Here is a 22326-nt window from a genome sequence, read left to right on the forward strand (position 1 = left end):
GTCTGTGGGACCCATTTTCAATGTTTGCTAGAAAATTATGCCATTTATTATTTCTTCAAACTCCGATTCATTAGCCTTGGCTCATTTTCTGTGAATAACAAAAAATGACTTTTATTTTCAATGACTGCATACGGCACCCCTGCACATAGGCCTAACATGGTGTTCGGGTCTACTAGACCCAAGTGTAATAACTGTTTGTGTGCGTGTCTGAGTGTGGAAATGTTGTCTTTCTGCACCTGCTACTCCCACACAAACTTACAAAATTGTTACATTTCAAGCACTTGCACCTACTCTGATTAAGAAATAAGCTGTTGTTTCTCTTTTTTTTTCCTTGTTTATAATTGAATAGCCTCATTTTCTCACAAAAAAACGAAAATCATTCATATGAATAAATGTAATTTCACAGGGGTAAATGGCAAATATGAACCATAAATTATAATTGAGCTAAAGTAGCCTACACATCTGATAATTATTTTTTTTATATTTTACATGTTTACAGAGAACTTGAATTTCCACTTGGGGATCAATAGTATGTATCAAAAGTATCTAAAATAAAAAAAGAAAATTAAAAACAAAAGTAAAAAGAGTAACAAAAATATGAACACCTTAAAAGGGTTGAGCAAATAGATAGATGTCAATTTCCAAGCCAGGCTCTATCAGGTGGGGTTTATATATCGTTGTCCTGACCACCACGCTAAACATTATTTTATGACGTATTATTTTGTCTGAGGAAAAATACGCCATCCAGATGAATTCCATTTATCCATTTATCCGTCCATTAATGATGATTATTATTATTATTATTATTAACAGTAGTAGGAGAATTTCACTTTCTGAACAAGAGGGGTGGGGGATATTTTCATGAGGTCATCAGCACGCGCCCATTTCATACAGCGATCTAGGATTTTACTGTGAATGTGCACAATACTGCTCGATCATAGCTAGGCTGAAAAATAGACTTTATCTTCTCTAAACAAAGCAACGTTAAAGTAATATTAAAAACGCTGAGTAGGAATGGACTCTACTGAGGAAAACAGTGCTTCCAATTCAGAGGAAAAAAGTAACGTGAGTATGTCTGCTGCACAAAGGAGAGCTGAAATTCGCAGACGAAAACTGCTAAAGAATCCCGAAGAGAGGCTAAATAGGATAGTGGGATATACTAACAAAGACGGAGAAACCAGTCGTAAGTTGAAGCCCTTCTGAATTTACGCTTTGTGTGTGATTATAGAGACAGCTGTGCATCGAGCGGCCCAACCTTTTTGTGGTTGCTAGCTGTGCATGCTATTCCTTGTCATAAGCATTAGCCAACATTAGCTCATAGCTTTGGGCATTTCGAGGATTTTAGATCGAGTCAACTATGTAACTAACGTAGAGCCCTTCCCACGTTTACAAGCATCTACTCTATATTTATTCAGACAAAAATAATAGTCATTTCCCAATATATGAGGCGACCCAACTGTAAATGAAGGTATGACGATGTGTCATAGGCTGGCTAAAACTGACTTAACTTTGGCATTCTTTATAATCCCTTTTTATCAGGCAATTATTTAAACAAAAGTCAGACAATGACGTATCATTAGTATGTACCAATCTCTGTGGTCATCAATAAAGCTGCTTAATTCGTAAGGAATGTGATGCATTTTATATATATATATATATATATATATATATATATATATATATATAAAAAAACTACGTGCAAACAAGTACGATTTGGGAGTCTGTTATCTAGGAACTGGTCGACTCGGTTGACTCTCTGGAAGTGTTCAGCTCCTCCTTTTTCCGTTTTAGAATCACCCAAGCGTGTGGTAGAGCCACGGTTCCACCTGGACCTGGACGGAAGCCAGTCCTCCTGGACCTCCCCTCTTGTCACCACTAAAAGACTCTCCCCGTTTGTGTCTGACCCCAACGACACCCCGGAGCGAAGAGGCTCTCCCCTTCCCGATACGAGCGATGATCTGAGCAGCGGCGCACTACTGGACGACGACCTGGTCGGAGTCGTCAGACAGCGGCCGCGGGGAGAGCTGGCTGCGGACGACCATCCCCGTGGATCCCCTCACAAGGGTTTTCAGAAGTATCTGTCTCGCTTTGACGATGCCATGAAGCTCAAGGGTCAACTGGCTAGTGAGAAAGCTGCCCAGGAGAGCAGCTCAGACACAGAGGAGCTGGACTCCTTCAGGCTCTTTCGTCTTGTTGGGAGTGTTCTCCTGGCAGTGTTTGTCAGAGTCTTTGCATGCAAATACTTGGTGAGTGTTACTGTGCATGTTTGTTTACTGTGAGTGTTATTGTCATTGAACAATTTACCTTTGAGCTTAATGCACACAAATATAATCTGGTTCATCAGCAATGTGCCAGATTGCAAGTAAATGCAGGTCAGACAACACAGAAGTACTTTAGAGTGATAATTTAACACCTTTGACTAGAGGTATTTGGAGTAGGTGGCACCAGCCGGTGGAGTCATAAATGAAACTGCACTGACCCCTGTATCTGAACTGTTGCAACCCTGCTGTAGTCCAGACATTTTGCCTACCGTATCTACAAAATCTTTTCTGCCTAGGACCACTGTGATCCAGTAAATGTTTTGGTTTAAAGGGTTCAGATAAGAAATTGCAAACAACTTAATGAAGGATGATGATTCGATTGTTCTGAAGCCGTTGTTGCAATCCACTAGAAATTCAGTGGATTTACTAGAAGTATGAGATAATGGAAATTATATGTTTCTCCATGTTAGGCCCACTTGAGGAAACTTATCTCCATACAAGTTTATATGTGAGGTCAATAGCATGCTCAATCCTCAGACTAGTTTTTCTATTATTTTGTTCTGGGTGAAACGGCAACAAAACGGCAACAAAAACAACCTGGGCAAACCTAGCCAATAAAAACATAACAAACTGTTCCTGCAAATCACAGACGAGATGCGTGTTTAGGAGAGTTTCAATTGCACGGGAGCAGCATGGGAGGGAGGGGGAGGAAGTAGCGAGCTAGCTCTCTGTTTTGTTTGAAAGACAACAGAAGTGACATTACCCAGCATCGCTTAGAGCATCTTTAAGATGTCTTTATTACAAAAATGACATGTCCTACATGGACCAGTTAAAAATGCCATTCAGAATAACTCCCCACTCCCTAGTAGTCTGCAGGCACAGTGCTTTATGCACTTGTGGCAGCATGCAATTTCAAACCCTTGTACCTCAAACCTGCAGGTAGGTTCCATGTTTCTGTTGATATTGTGTCATGGAGCAAATCAGTGTTCTACACCTTGGACCAATTATTTTTGTGGAACCTTGATGTTGAAATGCATGCTTTGCATGTTGAGCATGTTTGTTCCTATTTCAATGGTATCTTATCGGATTTGCCGAAAATAGAATTTGCCACTGTTTGTATAATATCGGATTTGTTCTGACAAACAAATTAGTGCTACACTCTGGAGGCATGAACATGGCAGCTCTAGCTGTTGGCGGCAGCAACTCGAGCTAGGTAGAACCAATCAGAATTCTCCTATAAGCTGGGCTGGTTTTTATACTGTGATGGTAATTGTGTTGTGTCTCATGACCTCTTTGAACTCTCATTTTCAGTCCATATTTGCACCATTCCTCACTCTGGAGCTGGCATACATGGGGTTGCACAAATATTTTCCAAAGGTGAGAACATTCAGTAATTAGTTAGAAGTTTTAAACACTCAAACAAAGCATGGAATGTTGAAGAAATTAGAATACTCCAACAAAAGCTTCATGATTCATTGATGTAACGTAGCCATTAATGGTCAAACGTTTCTTTTGAAGTGTTTGATGTGGATTAACTGTTTGCCGCCACAACTCCTGCAGGTGGAGAAGAAGGCCAAGACCACCGTGCTGACGGCTGCTCTCCTGCTGTCCGGTATCCCGGCTGAGGTCATCAATCGCTCCATGGACACGTACAGGAAGATGGGAGACGTGTTCGCTGACCTCTGCGTCTACTTCTTCACCTTCATCCTCAGTCATGAGCTCCTGCTCCTGTTTGGTTCAGAGATGCCTGTGGAATCTTAGGCCTGTGTGTGTGTCTGTCTATCTGTGTGTGTGGGTGGGTGGTCAGTAATGCCTGAGGGATCTTGGGCGTGTGTGGTGTGTGTGTGTGTGGGGCCAGTGCTATTGGTTGAGGCCAGCCCTGGGTGTCCCCTACCCTGCTCTGCCCTGCCCCTTCTTTCCAATGTTACCTGTCTTTTCAGTGGACTGCTGTTACTGGAGATGGGACCACGACCACAAAATATCACTGTCCCGACTGATGCTAAACTCTTAGAATTTTCTGTTAAGGAGAATTACACATAAACACATAGCCCAAAGTTGTGCACTACACCTCAACCATATTATTTTCAGGTTATTTGATGTGTTTCAATGTGATCAATGCTTTGTCCCCTGCCCCCCCTCATGTCCTCTGCCCATATATCAAGTTCTTGTTGGATGTGGCTTACGTTATATTTTCTATGACATTGTCTGGTACTTGAGTGCCTACTGAATGTGCAACGACCATCTCAAGTATTCAGTTGAATACATTGGATCCTTTCACTTCAGGGCGGCGTGACCTTTCCCTAACAGAACTCTCGTGTCGATGGATTGCTAATGTATTTGTGCTGAGCAGGCCATGGGGATTTGGACTGTCCCTGATTGTACTGTGTGACTGCCTATCTAATCCCTCCTCAGGCATGCTCAACCAATCGCATGCTCTGTCAGTGTCTAATTCAGTCATGACCTAAATTAAATTATTTAATTTCGCGTCTGCGAGTACAGCATACTTGTGTTTTTTTTCTTGATTGTTTTGATAAGGTGTATGTATGCCATAACTTATGTATTGTATTTAACATCAATATGGAATTAGTGCAAAATGATTAATATTGCTACTGGTATGTTCTGCAAATAAATCCCAAAATTACAAAATTACTTCTGTCATGGCATCAATATGCTTAAAAGCAATTGTCACTGAAAGTTGTTTTTAAACTTGCTATTATCTTTGATAGTTTATTCTTATGATAAAACATTGCCCGCACAACATAGACTGAGGTTACAGTTTTTTGTACAGAACCCAGTGTTGCCAGTGCCTCTATATGTGGTGGCAGCAATGTGCCATGTAGATCTACTGTTTTAAAGTCTGTAGAGTGCAGTATAGGTTTAAGGGAGAGAGGCAGAGACTGCATGCAGGGCCCTTGTTGCTCATCAGCTACCTCGGTAATGTAGAAAGAACTAAGACAATTGAGGTGTCTACTTTACAACTGGTTCCATAAAATCTCTGCTTGTGACAGGGAGTAAATGTATTTATTAAACTTGTAACAACAAAGAGAAAGGCAACATAAATATGGAGGAAATGGGAGTTTCTGTGAAGAAAACATAACTGAATGCAAAGGAGTTGTCTGAAAATGCTTATGTTCATAATCATTGCTGATTATTATTTAGGGTGAAATGTATAAGACATTTGTGAGCATTTTCCAGAAGGATAAGTTAGATGAGGCAAGTTTATGAATGGCTTGTAATGAAAAGCATATGCACTACAACCTCTGGGGAGCAGTAGATCATACATGGCAATAATGAACAAAACAAAAAATGTAATACATGTTAGCAAAGCTGGATTGTGATGGCTCAGTATGCTGACTTCACAGAGGGGAATAGACCTCTGACGTTCGCCTACAAAAAGGAACCAAAGCTGCCATCTTTGCCCACATAAGGAGATTCGGGGGTTAATTAAAGCTAACTACCTATGGCGAGTTGCATTGCAAGTTAGCTCTGGGGTAGCAAAAATCAAAGTGTGCCGTCTTAACATACTGAAGATCACAGTATCCACTAGAAGGACAAAAGTGTAGAGCAAAACAGCTGCATTTCAAAATCCCCAGGTTATTTTCCCATAGGAAAAATCTCAAGATACCAAATGTCCTTATATGGGCAAAGTTGGTAGGTTTTTGGTTACACTTTACTTGACAGTTTCGATATAAGAGTGGCAGGACATACAAACATACTGTTTTTTTTGTAGGTGAACTTCAGAGGTAGATATACCTGCGGCTTTGAGATCCCAGATGTAAAACCTTGAGCTGCGGCTCACTGGTGACAAGTTCTTCTGACATTCACTTTGGGCTCTCCTTGAGCATCATTGTTTAATATCTCTCCATAAAGATCTCATAATTGCAGAATATGCTAGATAAGAGATGTAATTCTCTGTTACTGATAAAACAGAAAAGGTAAATTGGTCTAAATGTGTAAACAATATGGTGGGGAAGTGGAGAATACACAAAGTTTATAATCTGCCATGCATGTTGTTTCCTTCAAGTGAAAAACAGATATGCAAAACAGAAAACAGACATCTCAACAGAAAATGTTGCTGACTTACATGTAGCAGCCCAGTGATTACTGATACCTTCTGAGTTGGTATGCTCTGTAGACCATGGAGGTATTGTAAAATAATGTACAAGCGCATACAATACAGAATGTGTAATGTGAAAATGTTCCCCGTCTACTTCAATAAACATTACTACTTAAACAAGGTGTGAGAGCAGAACCTGAAACAGTGGGCTTGTGAAAGGATCAAGACTGCTTTAGTTTCAGGTTTGTTCAGTTCAGCAGCACTGGCATTAACAAACCACAGGCTCTTACCAGTTACAGAACAGGTGTAATCCTTTTTTTAGTTTATGTGTGATATATGAAACATGTGAGTCAATAACACAAAATGAGTCGATAAACAAAAAATGTTCACATAACCAATAGTTTGGCTTTATTTCAGGAAACAAACACATTTTGTCATTAAGACTTACATTTTGTTTGAGTCTAAAGACCCAAAGAGTTTTTAATAAAGTTGTTTTTTTGGTTAACGTTTTGTCAACAACTTCAAAGCAAACATGTTTCATTCAACAAAGAATAAAACAAACTACTACTGCATGTCACAACACAAGACTGAAGTGGTCAAAACTCACTCTGATTACCCTTATAACGGTGCAAAAAACCACGTCACAAACACAGCTCAACTTAACTTTTAGGACACAAGAGATCTGCACTATTTCACAAATTGGACTTTTTAAAAGCGCAATTATCATTTAATTAATAGCAAACATCGATAATATTGTTTTTGACGGTTACCCATTAGTAGTAAATCTCATAGTTCCTGAGGATAGCTTGGGGTGGGTTGTGGATATGTCCGCTGGTTTGTTACCTTTCCATTTAAATATACTACAGATCTACAGAGTAAAACCCGGATACCAAGTTACTTCTCAACAGGTATACAGGGCAACCAAAACCGAATTCCAGAAGTTTCCTTTGTTCTCTAGTTGTCATCAACCAGGAAATAAACAGGAGTGCAGCGGCTCCTTGCAAATAGAAAACATCACAGACGTTTCACCACCATAGAGATGATTTTGTAACAATCTGCCTCAGAGTGGCAACCTGAAGGATTCTTGTCTCTCTGACAAGACGTGCACTTGCAACACACTATCATAAAATCAGTAAGGCTGTGAGGCTAAGAGCCAGGTTTGTGAGGCAAAAAAAAATCCCCAGATTCACCACATGCTCTTACATAATCATATATTCATATGTGTGTGTGTGTGTGTGTGTATATATATATATATATATATATATATATATATATATATACATACACACTGTGTATATATACACGTCTTCATTTTATTCGTACATTTACTTCAGTGTTCTGCCCAGAGCCTCGCTTCATGAGCAATCAGACTGAGTAGAATATGACATTAATTCAGAGTTCCAACCCCCCACCCCACCCCATCCCACCCCCCTCTTGCCTTGAAAATGCCTCACCAATCGTCATGGAAACTCATTCCGCATCACCATAGCTATGAACATGCTGCAGCATCTGGTGTGTGTGTGAGAGAGTGTGTGTGCGTGTGTGTGTGGGCGTATTCAAGACATAGAGCAAGAATAATACTGTATATAGCTTAGATACATCTACAGTAAAAATCATTTGAGCCCAAGAGCGTTAGGGGGTGAAACTAAATCAGTAAATGTTTTCTTAACACTGTGTCGATGCCAACCCCTAGGCTGCCTTAAATCTGTGGTTATGCGAGTAGTCTGGATACAAGTGTCGATTATATATCTGAAAGTAGCTCCACTTCAATTCTCTATATTTACAGAGGTTTTAAAAGCACGTACACAGCCAACCTTAAAGCAGATCTGTATCAACAGAGAGCAAGAAAGAAAGACAGAGAGAGGGAGAGAGAGAGCAGGAGAGAGAGCTAGAGTGAGCTCGTTTAACATCACAGAAAAGACGAGGGATAAGGAGTCCTTGTTTGTAGGTGTCTGTGCCCAGTATGGGAAAGCCGTGCCCACGGGCTACTCTTAGTAACACACAGTGTCACTAATATTATGGCAATATGTTGTCTTTTCTCTTTCTTTTAAATAAAACTAGGATTTTATATGTATATATATATAACTATATATATTAGTGATACTGTACATTTCATAAATATTTTTACAATCAAGAAATAGATACAATTTGTATCAACAAACAAAGGTCATTTCAAGACATTTAAGGCATGGTAGCTTGCTGCAGTTTTGGGAGGAAATGGAATTGGTTAGGGGTATAGACCATGACGTACTTTCATCCATCATCATAGGTGCCAAACAGAGAACATGCATATCGAGCAATAGTCAATAAACAAAGTGATTACTTAAAAAACACAATAGAAAACAAAACTAGTGTAAATAAAAACTACAATTGCTTTCAGTCAAATCTTTTAAGAAAAAAAAAACACAACATACCAGTCAAAGCACAGGCAGCTGTACCCAATCCAACCGTCACAAATCATGATTCACACAATCACAGATATTTCCATTTTGGATTAAATAATCTCTGAAAGTTCGTCCTTTCATGCCGTAGGCAGGCGTCAGGTAAAGTAGCGTTACCAAATCCACTCCTTCACACCGAAGGTTGTAGTCAAGTCTTTCCTTGAAACGTAATCAGGGAAAGGCTCTTTACACGCAATGAAAGTGTAGAGGTTGTGGGTTTTTCTGGGAGGCTGGGGGGTGGAGGGGTGGGGGTGGAAGGGGACGCAGCAAGCCAACGGTAAGCCAAATGTCCGAAACAACCCAACGACAGCCTCTCGTCCCGTGTGTGTGTGTGTCTCACAGGGAGAAACAGGTAGGCAGTGTGTCACACCTTCTCATGAGGTGACCGTAGGGGACGCAACGCGGCCAACACAAACCCCTCATGAAAACAAACCAAAGGAAGGAGAGAGACAAAAAGGACAGACTGACAGAAATAAAGAATGAAAGAATGAAAGAGAAAGAAAGACAGAAACCAAAGTCAGCGACGCCCAGAATGTTCCTCTGGAGCAAGAACATTCAAGAAGAGTCCAAACAGCTGTCATTATAGGAGGGAAGGAATACGAGAGCTTGTCCCTCAGCATCAATAACGAAAGAGGTGCTTTTTGTTTCGCAAGCTCTCTGCTGACAAGATGCTCCCATTCCTCCCCCTACGACAGACAACCCCTCACACGGACACATCAAACTGCTCCAAAGCCTGACTCTCTGACACATCCTATGCATAACCATTACAAGACAAACAGCTGTGGATCGTTAGAGTCCTAACAGCATGCAAACTCACCCCACCATTACCATCAACCTATGGCCACTTAGGTTGAACCTACAGCCATTATTATGCTATAAGCATAGCAGCCAGCTACACTGTACACAATTGGTGCCATAACCTTGATGTCCATTGGCTAACCCCATCGTCTGTGTAAAACAAAACAAATAAACAAAGTTCACGTCACACTTTTGATTACATGTTTTCTTCTCTTTTTTGGCATTGTTTCAAGCAGCTTACAATTGTCTTTCAAAAATGGCTTCATGTGGTTGTGTCTTTGCATGTCAATATGTAAATGTTGAGGCTTTCAAAATGTGTCTGCACAATGGTATGTGAGTGAGCGAGTATTTCTGTGTATGTTGGTGCCTTTGCTGAGACCAAATTATGCACTGGTCCATTTGGCTTTCAACTCACTCTAAGTCTACCAAAAATAAAGTGGCAGAATCTGACCGATGATGGAGAGAAAAATAAAACTCTAAATACTGATCTATTTATCAAGCTTGAACATGTACTGTACACAAGGAAACCTCTCTAAAACACAAAACGGTCATGGGAGAAGTCCTTCCCTGATAAGGCAATAGAGTTCCCGATAAGAGTTACCATGTCACGCTCTGAGGTACATCCGCATTCCTGTCCCGACTTCAAATTATTTGCACAAAAAGGTTCCTCAGTCACAATGTACTTGCAAAGATGCTGAGTCACTTTGCATATACACATTATTCAGTCATTGCTTCCTCGTTTGTCTTCAAACCACCGATGCAGAGGAGCAGAAACACTTTAGTCATTGGGTCATTCCACGTCAATTCAACCAGGGCCCATGCACTTAGGTCTCAATATTCTGAAAAAATTACCTATGTTACCCAGAAGACACACTGCAAAATCATCACGTTTGGTCTGGATGATCCTGCATGGTCATAGCTGTCCCTCAAAGTTGATCAAATTTTTAATTTTTGGAGTTTTTGGTTTAGTTCTTGTGCTATGGGCTTGTGAACAAAATCGACAACCCCCTCCCCCTGTAAAACTGGCTGTATCTTGGAAAATATTTCATAAAACATAAAAGTAATTTTACAGTGTGAATTTTTTCAGAATTTTTGAGACCCAAGTGCGTGGGCCCTGGTTGAATTGACGTGGAATGACCCCATTCCTATTTCGGACATACAGGAGGATTCTACGTCAAAGAAACTTCACAGACTTATTCCTGCTTCTGTCGACCTCTACTTCAACCTCTACTCAGCGTTTGAAAAGGAACAATAGTGGTGATGTCCACACTTCAGTCTTAAACTATAAGGCCGAGATGCCAGTAAGGCCACACTGCTCAACCTCACCTCAACTAGAACACTCATGGAATCGACTCACTCAGTCCACCACATCAACAATGTCACATGCCCAATTCAAGACCTTCTAACTGTGTATGTAGATTTGTGCACAGGCTTCATTAAGCATTTCTTTACAGACGATAGCTAGCGGTTAAACTCCCAAAAATTTCTGCTGTGGAATTTGTATTGATGCATACCACAGCATGGCTAGCTCCAAAGAAGTACTCACACTCAAACTGTTTGCTGATGTTAGTGTGTTGTGAGGTTCCATTTCTCCTCCTAGCTCATCGCTTCATAAATAACAATGGTGCTCTACTACGTTTGGTGCAGGTCTTAGTGACAATCTACGAATCATTCCTTACAAACACACTGTTTTCTAAAGTTGCATGCCATTTTCATTCAATAGTACCATGTAATTGAATATATCTCTATCTCAATAAGCCTGGACAATTACATGATTCCTATTAAAGCCAGTTACTGTTACCAGTCTGACTAGCTTGATATGACCGAATGCAAGAGTCCTCCTATAAATTCAAAGGTGCCTCACTGACCTATGCAGCTACAAGACATTGACGGAATGTCGGGGCATTTCCGAAACATCGTGTCTTATCCACTGGTCAACAATAAAAACCAACAGGAGTTCAGACCTGGCCTAGTCCGAGCTGTAAGGCAGAAATCTACTCTTTGCAAAACGGGTGTAAGAATCGACACGGTTTGCAAAACGTGCAAAAACACCCTCGTCTGTTTCATTTCAGACATCAAAAATAGATCATGATTACATCTGTGTCTAACGAGACAATAAATTGGCCAGTTAAGCTCAGAAAAATGAGCTTTTGTAGCTAGTCTAAATCCATTTAGATGATTGTGGTACTAATGCAAAAATGCTGGGCATGCACGTTAATACGCAAAAATACTCATTGGAATAAATACAAAACACGATTAAGATAATTACAATACTTCACAGGATTGCTAATCTGTAGGATCCAGGAGAAAACAGAGCTTTCAGTCCAGATTCAGACGATTTTAAAAGACGAGCAACATATTGAAATATATATATACTGTATATATATATATATGTATATATATATATATACTGACTGTAGATATTTCGTACAAAACCAGATTTCCATTTGCTAGCAAATCTCTCCTGTGTCTCCTGTCTCTCCCTGACCCCTGCAGGCGTGGGCAGGCGTGGGCAGTCGCGGGCAGAGGTGGGCGGATGCGGTGAGGTTGCCAGCCCACCTTCAGTGGCGCAGCTTGGAGACGATGAGTGCGGCCAGCTGCTGGGGGTCGGTAAGGTGCGGGTTCTTCTCCATGACCGTGTGGACTACGTAGGCTGGGAAGATGTTGCAGAGGTTTCGGTAGGTTTGGTATTGGTGCTCGGGGATGGGATGGCGCTCCTGCTGGTCCATCGGGTGTCCGGCGCCGCTGGCCTGGTGCGACGGAGGTGGCGGGGTGTCCCAGGGCGAGCGCCAGATCTGCTCCATCTTCTCGGGCATGCTGCGCACCATGACGCGCTCGCAACAAGGCATGAGGCCGCCGGTCAGGCCGTAGCCGCCATAGCCGTACGCCTGCTCGTTGATGCCGCAGGGCAGTGGGTCCCAGCTGGCGTGCTGCTCGCGGCACAGCGGTGGCCTCCGCTGGCGCTGCGGGTTGCTCTCGTATAGCCGCGAGTCGGAGATGCTGTCCATGCGCGTCATGCCCAGCGAGCGGCCCTGCGGCGCCGGACACGACGCTGTCGACGTCAGCACCGACGCCGAGGGCGGCAGCACGTTCTGGGGCAGCTGCGGGTAGTCGCCGGGGCAGCTGGAACGGGCGCCCACCACTGCGTGCTGCACATGGGGCACCAGGTGGGCCGACGTCTGCTTGCGGGGGCCCGGCTTGGGCTCGTCCGAGCCATAGCTCTGCACGCGCGTCAGCGCCTCGTGGTGGAAGCCGTGCGCAAAGGCCTGCAGCCGCGACTGCGACACCGACTGCGTCTGGGCCATTGACGGCGGAGGCTGCTGTGACTGACCCTTCATGCCCCCGCCGCCATCGTCCATGGATCCCTCCATGGAGCTCAGGTACGAGTCCCCGTAGGAGGAGAACGAGTCGGACGAGTGGCTGCGGCAGGGCTCGGGACACAGGCTCGGCGGGCGGCTGGGGTAAGTGCCGGCCCCACCACCACCACCACCGGGCTCCGGCTGTTCCAGGCTGCAGAAGCTGTCCAGGCCCTGCATGCTGCCCAGGCTCATAGTGGAGAAGTCGCTGAGCATGGAGTAGTAGCCGTGGTCACTCACCACCGAGTCGTACTTGGGGAAGGGCTCCCCGTAGGCCACCGAGGCGCCGTGGCTGTTGGTCACCAGGATGGGCGGGTACCCGACGCTGCCCGCGTGCTCCAGCAGGCTGTGGGTGAAGTGCATGGAGCCCGGCACGGGGCTGCTTGCCGAGCGCGTGTTGAGTGCGCCAGCAGCCGCGTGGCTCTTGGCTGGTGGCATGGTGGGCACGCTGAGCGCCGTCACCAGCGACGGCACCGAGCTGGCCTCGGCCTTCCGCGCCGGACACAGACGCTCCTCCGGCTCACATGCCACCGAGCGGATGCTGGGGTCCGACTGGCGTTTGGGCGCCACACGCTTGGCCTCCGAGCCTGCCTCGCCCTTGGAGGTGATGCTGCCCGTGGTCCCGCACTTGGCCAGGGCTCCCTCGCTCATTGTCTTGACCGCCGAGAGTTTGGCGAAGGCACGGAGCTCGTCGGCCACTGACCGCTGCGGCTGGTTGGCCCTTTCGGGGTGGTAGTACTTGCACTTGTGACCGTAGGTGCATTTCTTTCCTGCACAGACATTAGAAAGAGAAGCAATGGGGTCCAATGAGAAAATGAGAAAAATGAGAAAAAACTCCACTGATTAAAAGGCCACCAGTAATTATGATTCAGTTTATGGCCAATCATCTTTTAATCTCCTAGCTTAATGATGTATAACATATCATTCATAATGATAAATAGCAGGAAAAGGACAATTGTACTGAGAACATGTTCTGTTCAAGTCAACAATATGGGGAAGTTTACAATTTTAACTAAATCTAACTCAACAGACATTCAAATCTGTCTGTAAGCTTTTGATCTGACTATTCAAACCTAGTGATTCAATATGGGCAATTAACATAATAAGTTCTAATCCAGTTTTGTGATACTAAACGATTGATAACTCATAAAACTAGCCTAGGCTTTCCATCTACCCTACTATATCTTGAATTGTGAATGAAAACCCTCAAAATGTTCTCAAAATAACAGTTACCCTACACACCAAAAATATATATAATCTACCTCTGTTGTTGTGAGCAGAGTAATTATTTTGTCAACTCTTTCTAAAGACATCATGAGGCAATGTCAGATATTAATATTGATTTAGGAAATCCACTTTACGTTTGCACACTCTGTGGGCTACTTTCTAAAAGAACCATTAACACACCACTGACATCTGCACAAAAAAACGTATATTAACCATTTAATAAATGATTTTAAGCTATGATTTAATAGAGATGTTTGGTTTACTCATACCTTTAGTCCAGGCTGAAAGATAGAGAGGGAAGCAATATTAAAATGAAAGTAACTTTGTTGTGCTTTCAGATAGACGATATTCTAACACATATAAATACTGAATGCAGACAGGAAGCAAGCTGTACGAGATATATTTGGTCATAGCCATTTTGTAGATGATGATTACATCAAGACTGACAATGCTGGCATCCTAAGCAGTACATTGAGATCTACGCTCAGATTTATATCATTTGTCAAGAGAACATGACACTTTGCACAGGAAAGGCCACTGAGGTCACAAATCATTCACAGCTTTCTGTTTACAGTAGTGGTGATTGCTTGCACAGAGGGGTGTTGCGCTCCTTCTGCGATTTTTATGCCTGTGTTTGTAAAATATTGTCATTGTCAGATGGCGCTTGTGGTAAAAAAAAAAGGTGACTTATCATGTGAAAGTTGGTACTGTCACCTCTTAGTGCTAAAAAGCCAGGAATACAATAACCAGGCGTCAGGGTATTGAGCTCTTTCACATAATATCATATTTCTGTTAATGGCACACTAAATAATGTACCGGGTAATCACCTAATAATTTACTATAATCATAAACTCATAATTGAATCATATTTTTGATAATTACAACAATGTTGTATCGTTGTTCATAAAAACGAATGTACCTTGTGGCCATTATATAATACCTGTCAGGTGAAGTAGTGTTCAGGTCATAAAAAATATCAGTCTCATAAATTAGATATTCAATTTAGTATTGTGAAACCACGGATTAAACATTCCAACTGCAGATGTTCTCTGGGTAAGTAAATGATCCCCGTGTGGTTAAACCATCTCGGATCATGAGTGCTCTTGGTACCGTCTCAAAAGGGCCTGACCAGACCCTCCCTAAAGTCAGGCGAACAGGCGGACCCGTGATTTGATCCACACGCAAAGCAAAGGCAATGGACAGATAAAGCAGGACAGGAGCTGCAGGGTGGCTACTCACCGTAAGGACAAGGCTGCTTCTTGTGCTCAGGTACCACCGGACGCTTCCGTAGGAAGTTCTCTAAACTGGGACCATGTCTTCCTAGAGGGTCATCCGGAGGCATAAACCTACATGAAACAAATAAACCTTTTTTTTTTAATCTACTTCCCATCTAATAATATCAATACATCTTCACAGAATAAAATGTGAATTGCCACGGGGTAGACACAGAGGGATTCTTATTATGTTTCCAAGTCCAGAGGTTATGTTATGATTTCGTGGGACTTATAAGTTAATGACAACAGGCACGTCAATAAAGCTGTTCCGGTCGGAGCCAGTTGAAGATTAAACAGAGGGTCTAACGCAGGAATCAGAGGGAGAGAGACCCTGAAAGGAGCCAGTAACCGTGGAAACTCGGCAGGCTTACTTGTCATTGACAAAGGAGAACATGAGGAGGCGTTCCTCGATGAACTTCTTCCATTCCGGCTTCTCGTTCTGAAGGTCGCGGTAGTTGTCGTTGGAGACGATGATGCCGTCGGAGTCGCAGGCGAGCTTGACGATGAAGCGGTCGTCATAGCACACCACGCGGCGTCCCTGAACGCGGCGGGAGGGGGTGAACACCAGGATCTTCTCTTTCTCCAGCTTCCGGAGAATCTCCTGATCTGCTCACGCCAAACACAAAACAGTCACACTGAAATGTAAAGAAACTTCTTAAAACTTCATCTTAAAATGAATTTAATAAAAATGGCACAAACGGGTACTAAGGATTATAGGGGCTATGTGGAGTGAGCAAAAGTGTTTTGTCAAAATATGTTCAGACTAGTACCTCTAAACCTACTAGTACTAGTACAGACTGGTACTTCTAAAATACAAAGCTTTCTCTTGGCTACAGTCAAAAATAATATTATGATATGCTAGTGGATTGTTTCAGCTGCTCATATTATAGAGCATGGTCCAAATGCCTTAGACATGGCTGTTGATGTGCAGTGAAATTTCTGTGCTTTGCTGATTGTCTGTTAGCTGTTGTAAAAAGACACTTTCTTCTAAATCGAGTGGGGGAAAAAAAAAAACTGTTTCCACTCTCCTACGGTGATGTTTTTCCGAGACACGTGGACACACACTCAAACACGTGCACCACTCGTGGCGGGCTACCTGTGATGGGGGCGTCGGGTCTGGACTGCTCTTTCCTCCACGCAGGCACAAACACTGTGATGTCTTTGTGGCCTTTCTCCAGGAACCAATCCACTGCCAGCTGAATCCCCATGCAGGAGAAAACCTCTTTGTTTCCATGGCTACAAAACATTACGAGACAAAATTACATACTTACATAGGCTGTGAGCCTTGCTCCCAAAGATTGCAAAAATCAAAACTATATTTAATGGCCCTAAAAGTCTGACTGATGAAAACTAGAGGAAAAATGCTTTTAAAGAAGTGTGTGGATTAGGCTCCATAGACCATGCTGGATAAGTATCGGACAATCACATCTGCTGATATTGCATTAGCATGCAATTAAACCATAAAACCATTACAGCACTCAAACCAGTATACAAAAGCAGAGAAAAATGATAACCTTATGAAACCAAGCTATGCTCCCAAAATGTTCCTGGTAGTCTTTGCTATTACAACTATACTAAACACATTAAGTGAAGTCAAGTCACTTTATTTATATAGCACATTTAAAACAACAGAAGTTGACCCAAACTGCTTTACAGTTGAGGCAGTTAAGAGTTGACAAGACCTCTAGTTGACAAGAACTGTATATGACAGAAGAATAAAGAAACATACCTCATGGCTACATTGGAGCCATCAATGACGATTGGTCTCAGGTTGTCCGAGCTATCCACGGACTCCTCCTCCAGCGAGGCCTCTGGGCTGACCGCCTCCTTGACCCCGGGGCCGTGGGGGGCCAATGTGGCCTGCCCCAAACCACCCTGGGCCTCCAGCTCGCCCTTGTTGCCCAGTCTGACCAGTTCGGCGAGCACGTCATTGATGAGCGCCCCGGAGCCCAGCTTGCCGAGCACAGACTCCACCTGCTCGCCCGAGTAGCCCAGCTTGAGCGCGAAGTCCATCTTGGACTGGTAGTCACGCTCGCTGGCCTGCCGTGCTGGGCCCCCTGCTGGGGCTCCAGGGCCAGCGCGGCTGCCGTCCTCGGCCCTCAGCTCCTGCAGGGTGCTGCTCTGGCTGAAGCTGGGCCGGTCTAGGCAGGGTGACCGGCACAGCTGCCGGTGAGGCTTGGTTGCCATTAGTGGCTCTCTCCTCCTGCCCGTTCCAACCCCTCCTCCTCCTCCTCCTCCTCCTGCTGCTGCTGCCCCGCCCCCTCCCTCACCGACCTTGGCCTGTTGCTCCGCCTCGCTCTCCGAGCTGCTCCTCTCCTCCTCCTCCTCCTCCTCCTCCTCCTCCTCCTCTCTGCCCTCCCCTCCCTCTTCCTCCTCCTCGTCCTCCTCCTCCTCAGAATCTGCGGCGGTGGCGGTGGCTGCGGCGGCTGTGACTGTGGCTACAGTAGCGGCCGATAGTGTCGGCAACAGCTCGCGGCGCGGCGCTCGTGGCTCCATCCTGGGCCGCTGCTGCAGCATGGCCCACGCGGCGGTCACCTGAGCCTCTCCGCCCTGCAGTACCACGGCATGCTCGCGGAGCGTCAGCACAGCGCCTGTCTCATATTCGATGGCCGAGTGCAGTGTCTGCAGCCTCCGGTGCAGGGACAGAGTCAGGCGCACTCGACGGTGGTGGGCAGGAGCAATCAGGGACACTATGTACTCCTGAGGAGAGGAGAGGTGTGGGGGGGTGAAAGAAAGGGGAAAAAAAGAACAGAGAGAGGGGGAGAGTGAGAGAGAGAGGGCGGACAGAATGAATGATGATCAGCACTTGTTCCAGAGTCGCACCACAGCAATATAATGACACCACCATCATCATCATCATCATCATCAAGCACCTGTCAATTACAATGATGCCATGACAGTTTCCCGTGGAATGTAATTGAGTGTACAGTACAGGACAACCTGCTATCTTTCACGACACTGCTTTTCATCAATATACCAGCTCACCAAATCTCTATTGAACAAAAGGTTCAAACAAACCTAACAGTGACAGTAACAGTGTTCTTGAACAGAACATTGCCAGGGTACAAGTGGGGCATCAGAAATAGCCTGAAGAATATCAGGTTCTATCAACTCTGTACCGTAATACTGAGTGAAACTGAACTCTGAGTTATTTGATTTATTCAGCAGATCTTTCCATGTGCTCCTGCATTTATTTCACAATTCTATTTTTATGAGCACAAATGACAGTGTCATCTATCCGAGAGTGAGTAAATGGGCAGATTGCTTGATGGTCTAACTGCTCCATGCAAAAAGCCCAAACCTGCAGGCTTTTACTAAGTGGCAAAAGGAGATAATAGTGGTGCTTGTGCGTGCGTTGGGGCAGCACATGCGTGTTTCCCCCGTCGCACGCACAAACAGATACTGCCATCCAGCACTGAGAGCTCTGCTCATGACACTGGTTGCCTAGCAACGCTGCACTGTCATCAGCTAACTGCTTTTTAGCAGTCACGACTAACACAACACACAGTCCGTCGTTCTCTAGGCAGCCCTGGAACAGCAACACACACACACACACACACACACACACACACACACACACACACACACACACACACACACACACACACACACACACACACACACACACACACACACACACACACACACACACACACACACACTTTCTCTCTCTGGAGCTTTTCTAAAAACAAAACAAACATCCGCATTAAAGGAACAGCTTATCACAGATAGAGGCAGACCTTGCATAAATCTATTAGTTTGAGCAATTGGGATGGAATTAGTATAAGAAAAAAAAGCTTATGGAGAAAAACAGAACACATCAGGGGAAATCACCAGCTTACGACACATGCAGAACTCCCCCTCTGTTTTCTCTTTCTCTCCCTCCCTCCCTCCCCCTATCTCTCGCTCCCTCTCTACTGAGAGAGAGAAAAAAAAATGCAGCATGCTGAATAAAGGAGTTCCCTGAAATCGTGACACAGCCTGTGCTCAGGGTTGCTCGTCGTGCCGCTGCGCTCGAACAGCTCACTTTACACTGAGGAAGAGCAGCGCGCTCCTCCGGCAGAACTAAAGCGAATGTCATCATCAGGAATGTTCACCTTCAGAACTAACAATGCGCCTGATTCTACAATGACGTGTTTATAAATCATGACTAGGTAGTAGTGGTGGTCAGCTTAACAATACGGTGAGGAAGACTGAATGTATAAGAAAGATTGGGGGAGCATTCTAAAGGAAGGCTGAGAGACTCTCTGCTTCCCCTGAAGTCAAAGCCAATTTTATAAAAGTAGCCTTATAGCTTAGCCAATGAATAATTTGGTGTTATTTGAAATTGCAAATAGTCAATAAGTCTGAGCCTTTCTAAGTGCACAACAATTTTGTATCTCCTTTTGTCCATGTCTGTGCTTTGGAGTCTTGGTTTTTAGAGTTGTTATTGCCAGATAACGGCCTAAACAAACTGTTCTAGTGGACAGAACCCAGCAACATTCACCATGCAACTTCCACATCACATTTCATCATAAATGAGAGATCCTTTTACTCCCAACTCCTTCTCAGTGACTAACTGTGCTTTTCTGGGACCACTTCTTCAATTCTTAATCTCTTCACTGCTCTTATGTCTTCTCCTTTCCTCTGTTCCCCTCAACACATCCCCATCACAGGCTGAGACCCAGCAAGGCCACAGAGCTTTCAAGCACCACTCCAACACACACACACACACACACACACACACACACACACACACACAGGTTTGTTTCATAGCAACAAGTGGAATCAGATCCTCAGTGGAGCTGCATTGCATGCTCAATTCAGGCCCGGTTTGCCTGTGTGCAGCAGCATTTTATATAGCAAGGTACATGACTGATGAATTGCAATGGCAATGTGGACAACTACACTTGCACAAAGTATCAGAGATGAATAACAAATTGGTTGTGCATAACAGACGACTTTATGCAACAAAAACACACACACACTTCCAATAGCCTACCTTACGATAATATCAAAGCAATTTGCTAATGCGTTAAATGTCAACAAGCGTTAAAAGAAAATAACGTGGACAAAATGTTTTCCTATGCCTTTATACATTGTACTCATTCAGTAAATCTAGTTCAGTCGATGATACATTGCTGGTTGACATTGCAGTATTAGCAAAAGTCACGGAAATAACCACAGCTGGCCTGAGGTAGAGAATGTCTATGATCAGTGAGTAGGACGTCATTATTAGTCAGCTGCATCTCCAAATATAAAATACAACTTTGTCTACATAAAAGCACAGGAAATACTCGGTGTTTTAAAGGCAACCTAAGGCTAAATTGAATGGCATGAACATCACGATGTCCATGGGAATGCAGCTGCCAAATGTCAGATGAGATGCAGTGTTAATTGTGACCAAGCAGAAGACAATTTCCAAAAGGTGACCACTGTGTTGACAACACAGCGGTACTAGTAAACGATGTAGCTTGCTAGCCACATCAGAGCAAATTAAGATACGGTTGAAAACACAAGTCGTGAGCATCGTGCCATATGTATAACGTTAGCTATCGTTAGCTAGTGTTACTTTAAGCTAGCTCAAAAACATAATGGATTTGTACATTACTCGTGCGCATTATCACTATATAAACACAGCAACTTCAAAAACTGTTGATAGAAGTCCATTGAGAATTGTCATACCTAACCGAACACAAAAGCACAACACATAACATTAGATAACATTATTTACAGTTCTGATTTGTTCAATCTAGCTAGCAAGTAACTTGCTCTACAAAGGTAAGCAATGCAGCCTGGCTAGTAGTAGCCAGCTAACTACAAGAACACTGAACAACGTTGTCTACTGTTAGCTAGCTAACAATATAGCTGCTCAAACAAGCAATGGGCTAAATGTTCATAAAGGAAAAGAACAGTTTACAGCATGCTCTTACTTTAGCTTTGACGCAGTCATCCTCGTTGCCGTCCTGAATAATTACAGTGATACTGTTGCTTGAGTTGCTTCCATTAGCACTGTCGCAGTTTGACTCAGCGGAGCAGTAGCTGACCCTAACCCGGAAAACACGCTCGATATGCGGGATGGAGCGCTGTAGCAAAGGGCCTGCACTTGCGGGCGCTGCCAGCTCCAAAACCATTTATTATAGTAATTTTGCAACCGATGATCACAGCGCACACCTGCAATGGAACGAACTGAGTGCAGCGTGCGGTTTCACGAGCCAGATCTAAAGAAAATAAGTGAAATCAAGTTTTTATTATCCCCAACATAACGGCAAACAAATAGCGCTGGTGAAATATCATCCATCATCTCCTCCCTTCATCACTCGGGCTGCCTCCCCACAGACTGTATCTTAGCAACAAGTCGGACGCCCCCTGTCGCTGTTCTAGTGGCAAAGGGAGTTGTAGGTGCGTGTACAGAGCGTTCAAAAAGTAGCCAATCTCGAACAAATGCCGCCAACGTTTAGGGTTGCATAGAATGGATACAGTAGCCTACAAACAAACTAAAAATACCAAGCTTTATGTCAAGCAAAACAAATGCAACAAAAAGCTACGGACGTGCATAATTTCCTAAAAACAATATCGTAAACGTAATTCCAACCATTTCGTTCGAAAATTCTAAAACAATGTTTTTTTAATACTTCAAAATAACATTTGATGAATGAACCCTACATTTTTCAGTAGCTATAGTTGTGTAAATTTGAACAAAATCTAGCCTACTGTTTTACTGCTCCACTGTTTACATGCTATATAAGCACATGCATAACCCTCCTCCCTTCCACAGCCTGGATTGTGGCCATACCTAATACTGGCTGTAACCCTATTACTTCAACCTATCCTTGCACTGATATAGTTTTTATATTACTTTGTCTACATTATTCTCTTACATGTGCATATTTATTGTATGCTGGTCTCTACACTTAATTCTTGCACTGTTGC

General features: G+C 43.7%; 2 protein-coding genes across 3 annotated transcripts; one reads left to right on the forward strand and one right to left on the reverse strand.

Moving 5' to 3' along the window:
• Window positions 1-855: 855 nt before the first annotated feature.
• On the forward strand, window positions 856-4910 carry camlg (calcium modulating ligand). Its single transcript, XM_048266625.1, has 4 exons — window positions 856-1183; window positions 1792-2246; window positions 3573-3638; window positions 3822-4910. Exons 1-4 carry the CDS (start codon window positions 1015-1017, stop codon window positions 4020-4022), a joined length of 891 nt encoding a protein of 296 aa, XP_048122582.1. The 5' UTR covers window positions 856-1014; the 3' UTR covers window positions 4023-4910.
• A 1793-nt stretch (window positions 4911-6703) lies between these two features.
• zc3h12b (zinc finger CCCH-type containing 12B) lies at window positions 6704-21793 on the reverse strand. Of its 2 annotated transcripts, XM_048235704.1 has the most exons (8): window positions 21327-21793; window positions 17848-18114; window positions 17685-17742; window positions 17144-17633; window positions 16511-16650; window positions 15786-16020; window positions 15380-15486; window positions 6704-13683 (listed from the first exon to the last, which is right to left on the reverse strand). In XM_048235704.1, exons 1-8 carry the CDS (start codon window positions 21525-21527, stop codon window positions 12119-12121), a joined length of 3063 nt encoding a protein of 1020 aa, XP_048091661.1. In that variant the 5' UTR covers window positions 21528-21793; the 3' UTR covers window positions 6704-12118. The 2 variants fall into 2 exon arrangements, with proteins under 2 accessions (XP_048091661.1, XP_048091653.1); XM_048235696.1 differs by lacking the exons at window positions 17685-17742; window positions 17848-18114; window positions 21327-21793 and having other exon boundaries at window positions 17144-17641.
• Window positions 21794-22326: the final 533 nt, after the last annotated feature.

The sequence above is a fragment of the Alosa alosa genome, chromosome 2 (genome assembly GCF_017589495.1).
Source record: "Alosa alosa isolate M-15738 ecotype Scorff River chromosome 2, AALO_Geno_1.1, whole genome shotgun sequence".
Classification (NCBI taxonomy): domain Eukaryota; kingdom Metazoa; phylum Chordata; class Actinopteri; order Clupeiformes; family Clupeidae; genus Alosa; species Alosa alosa.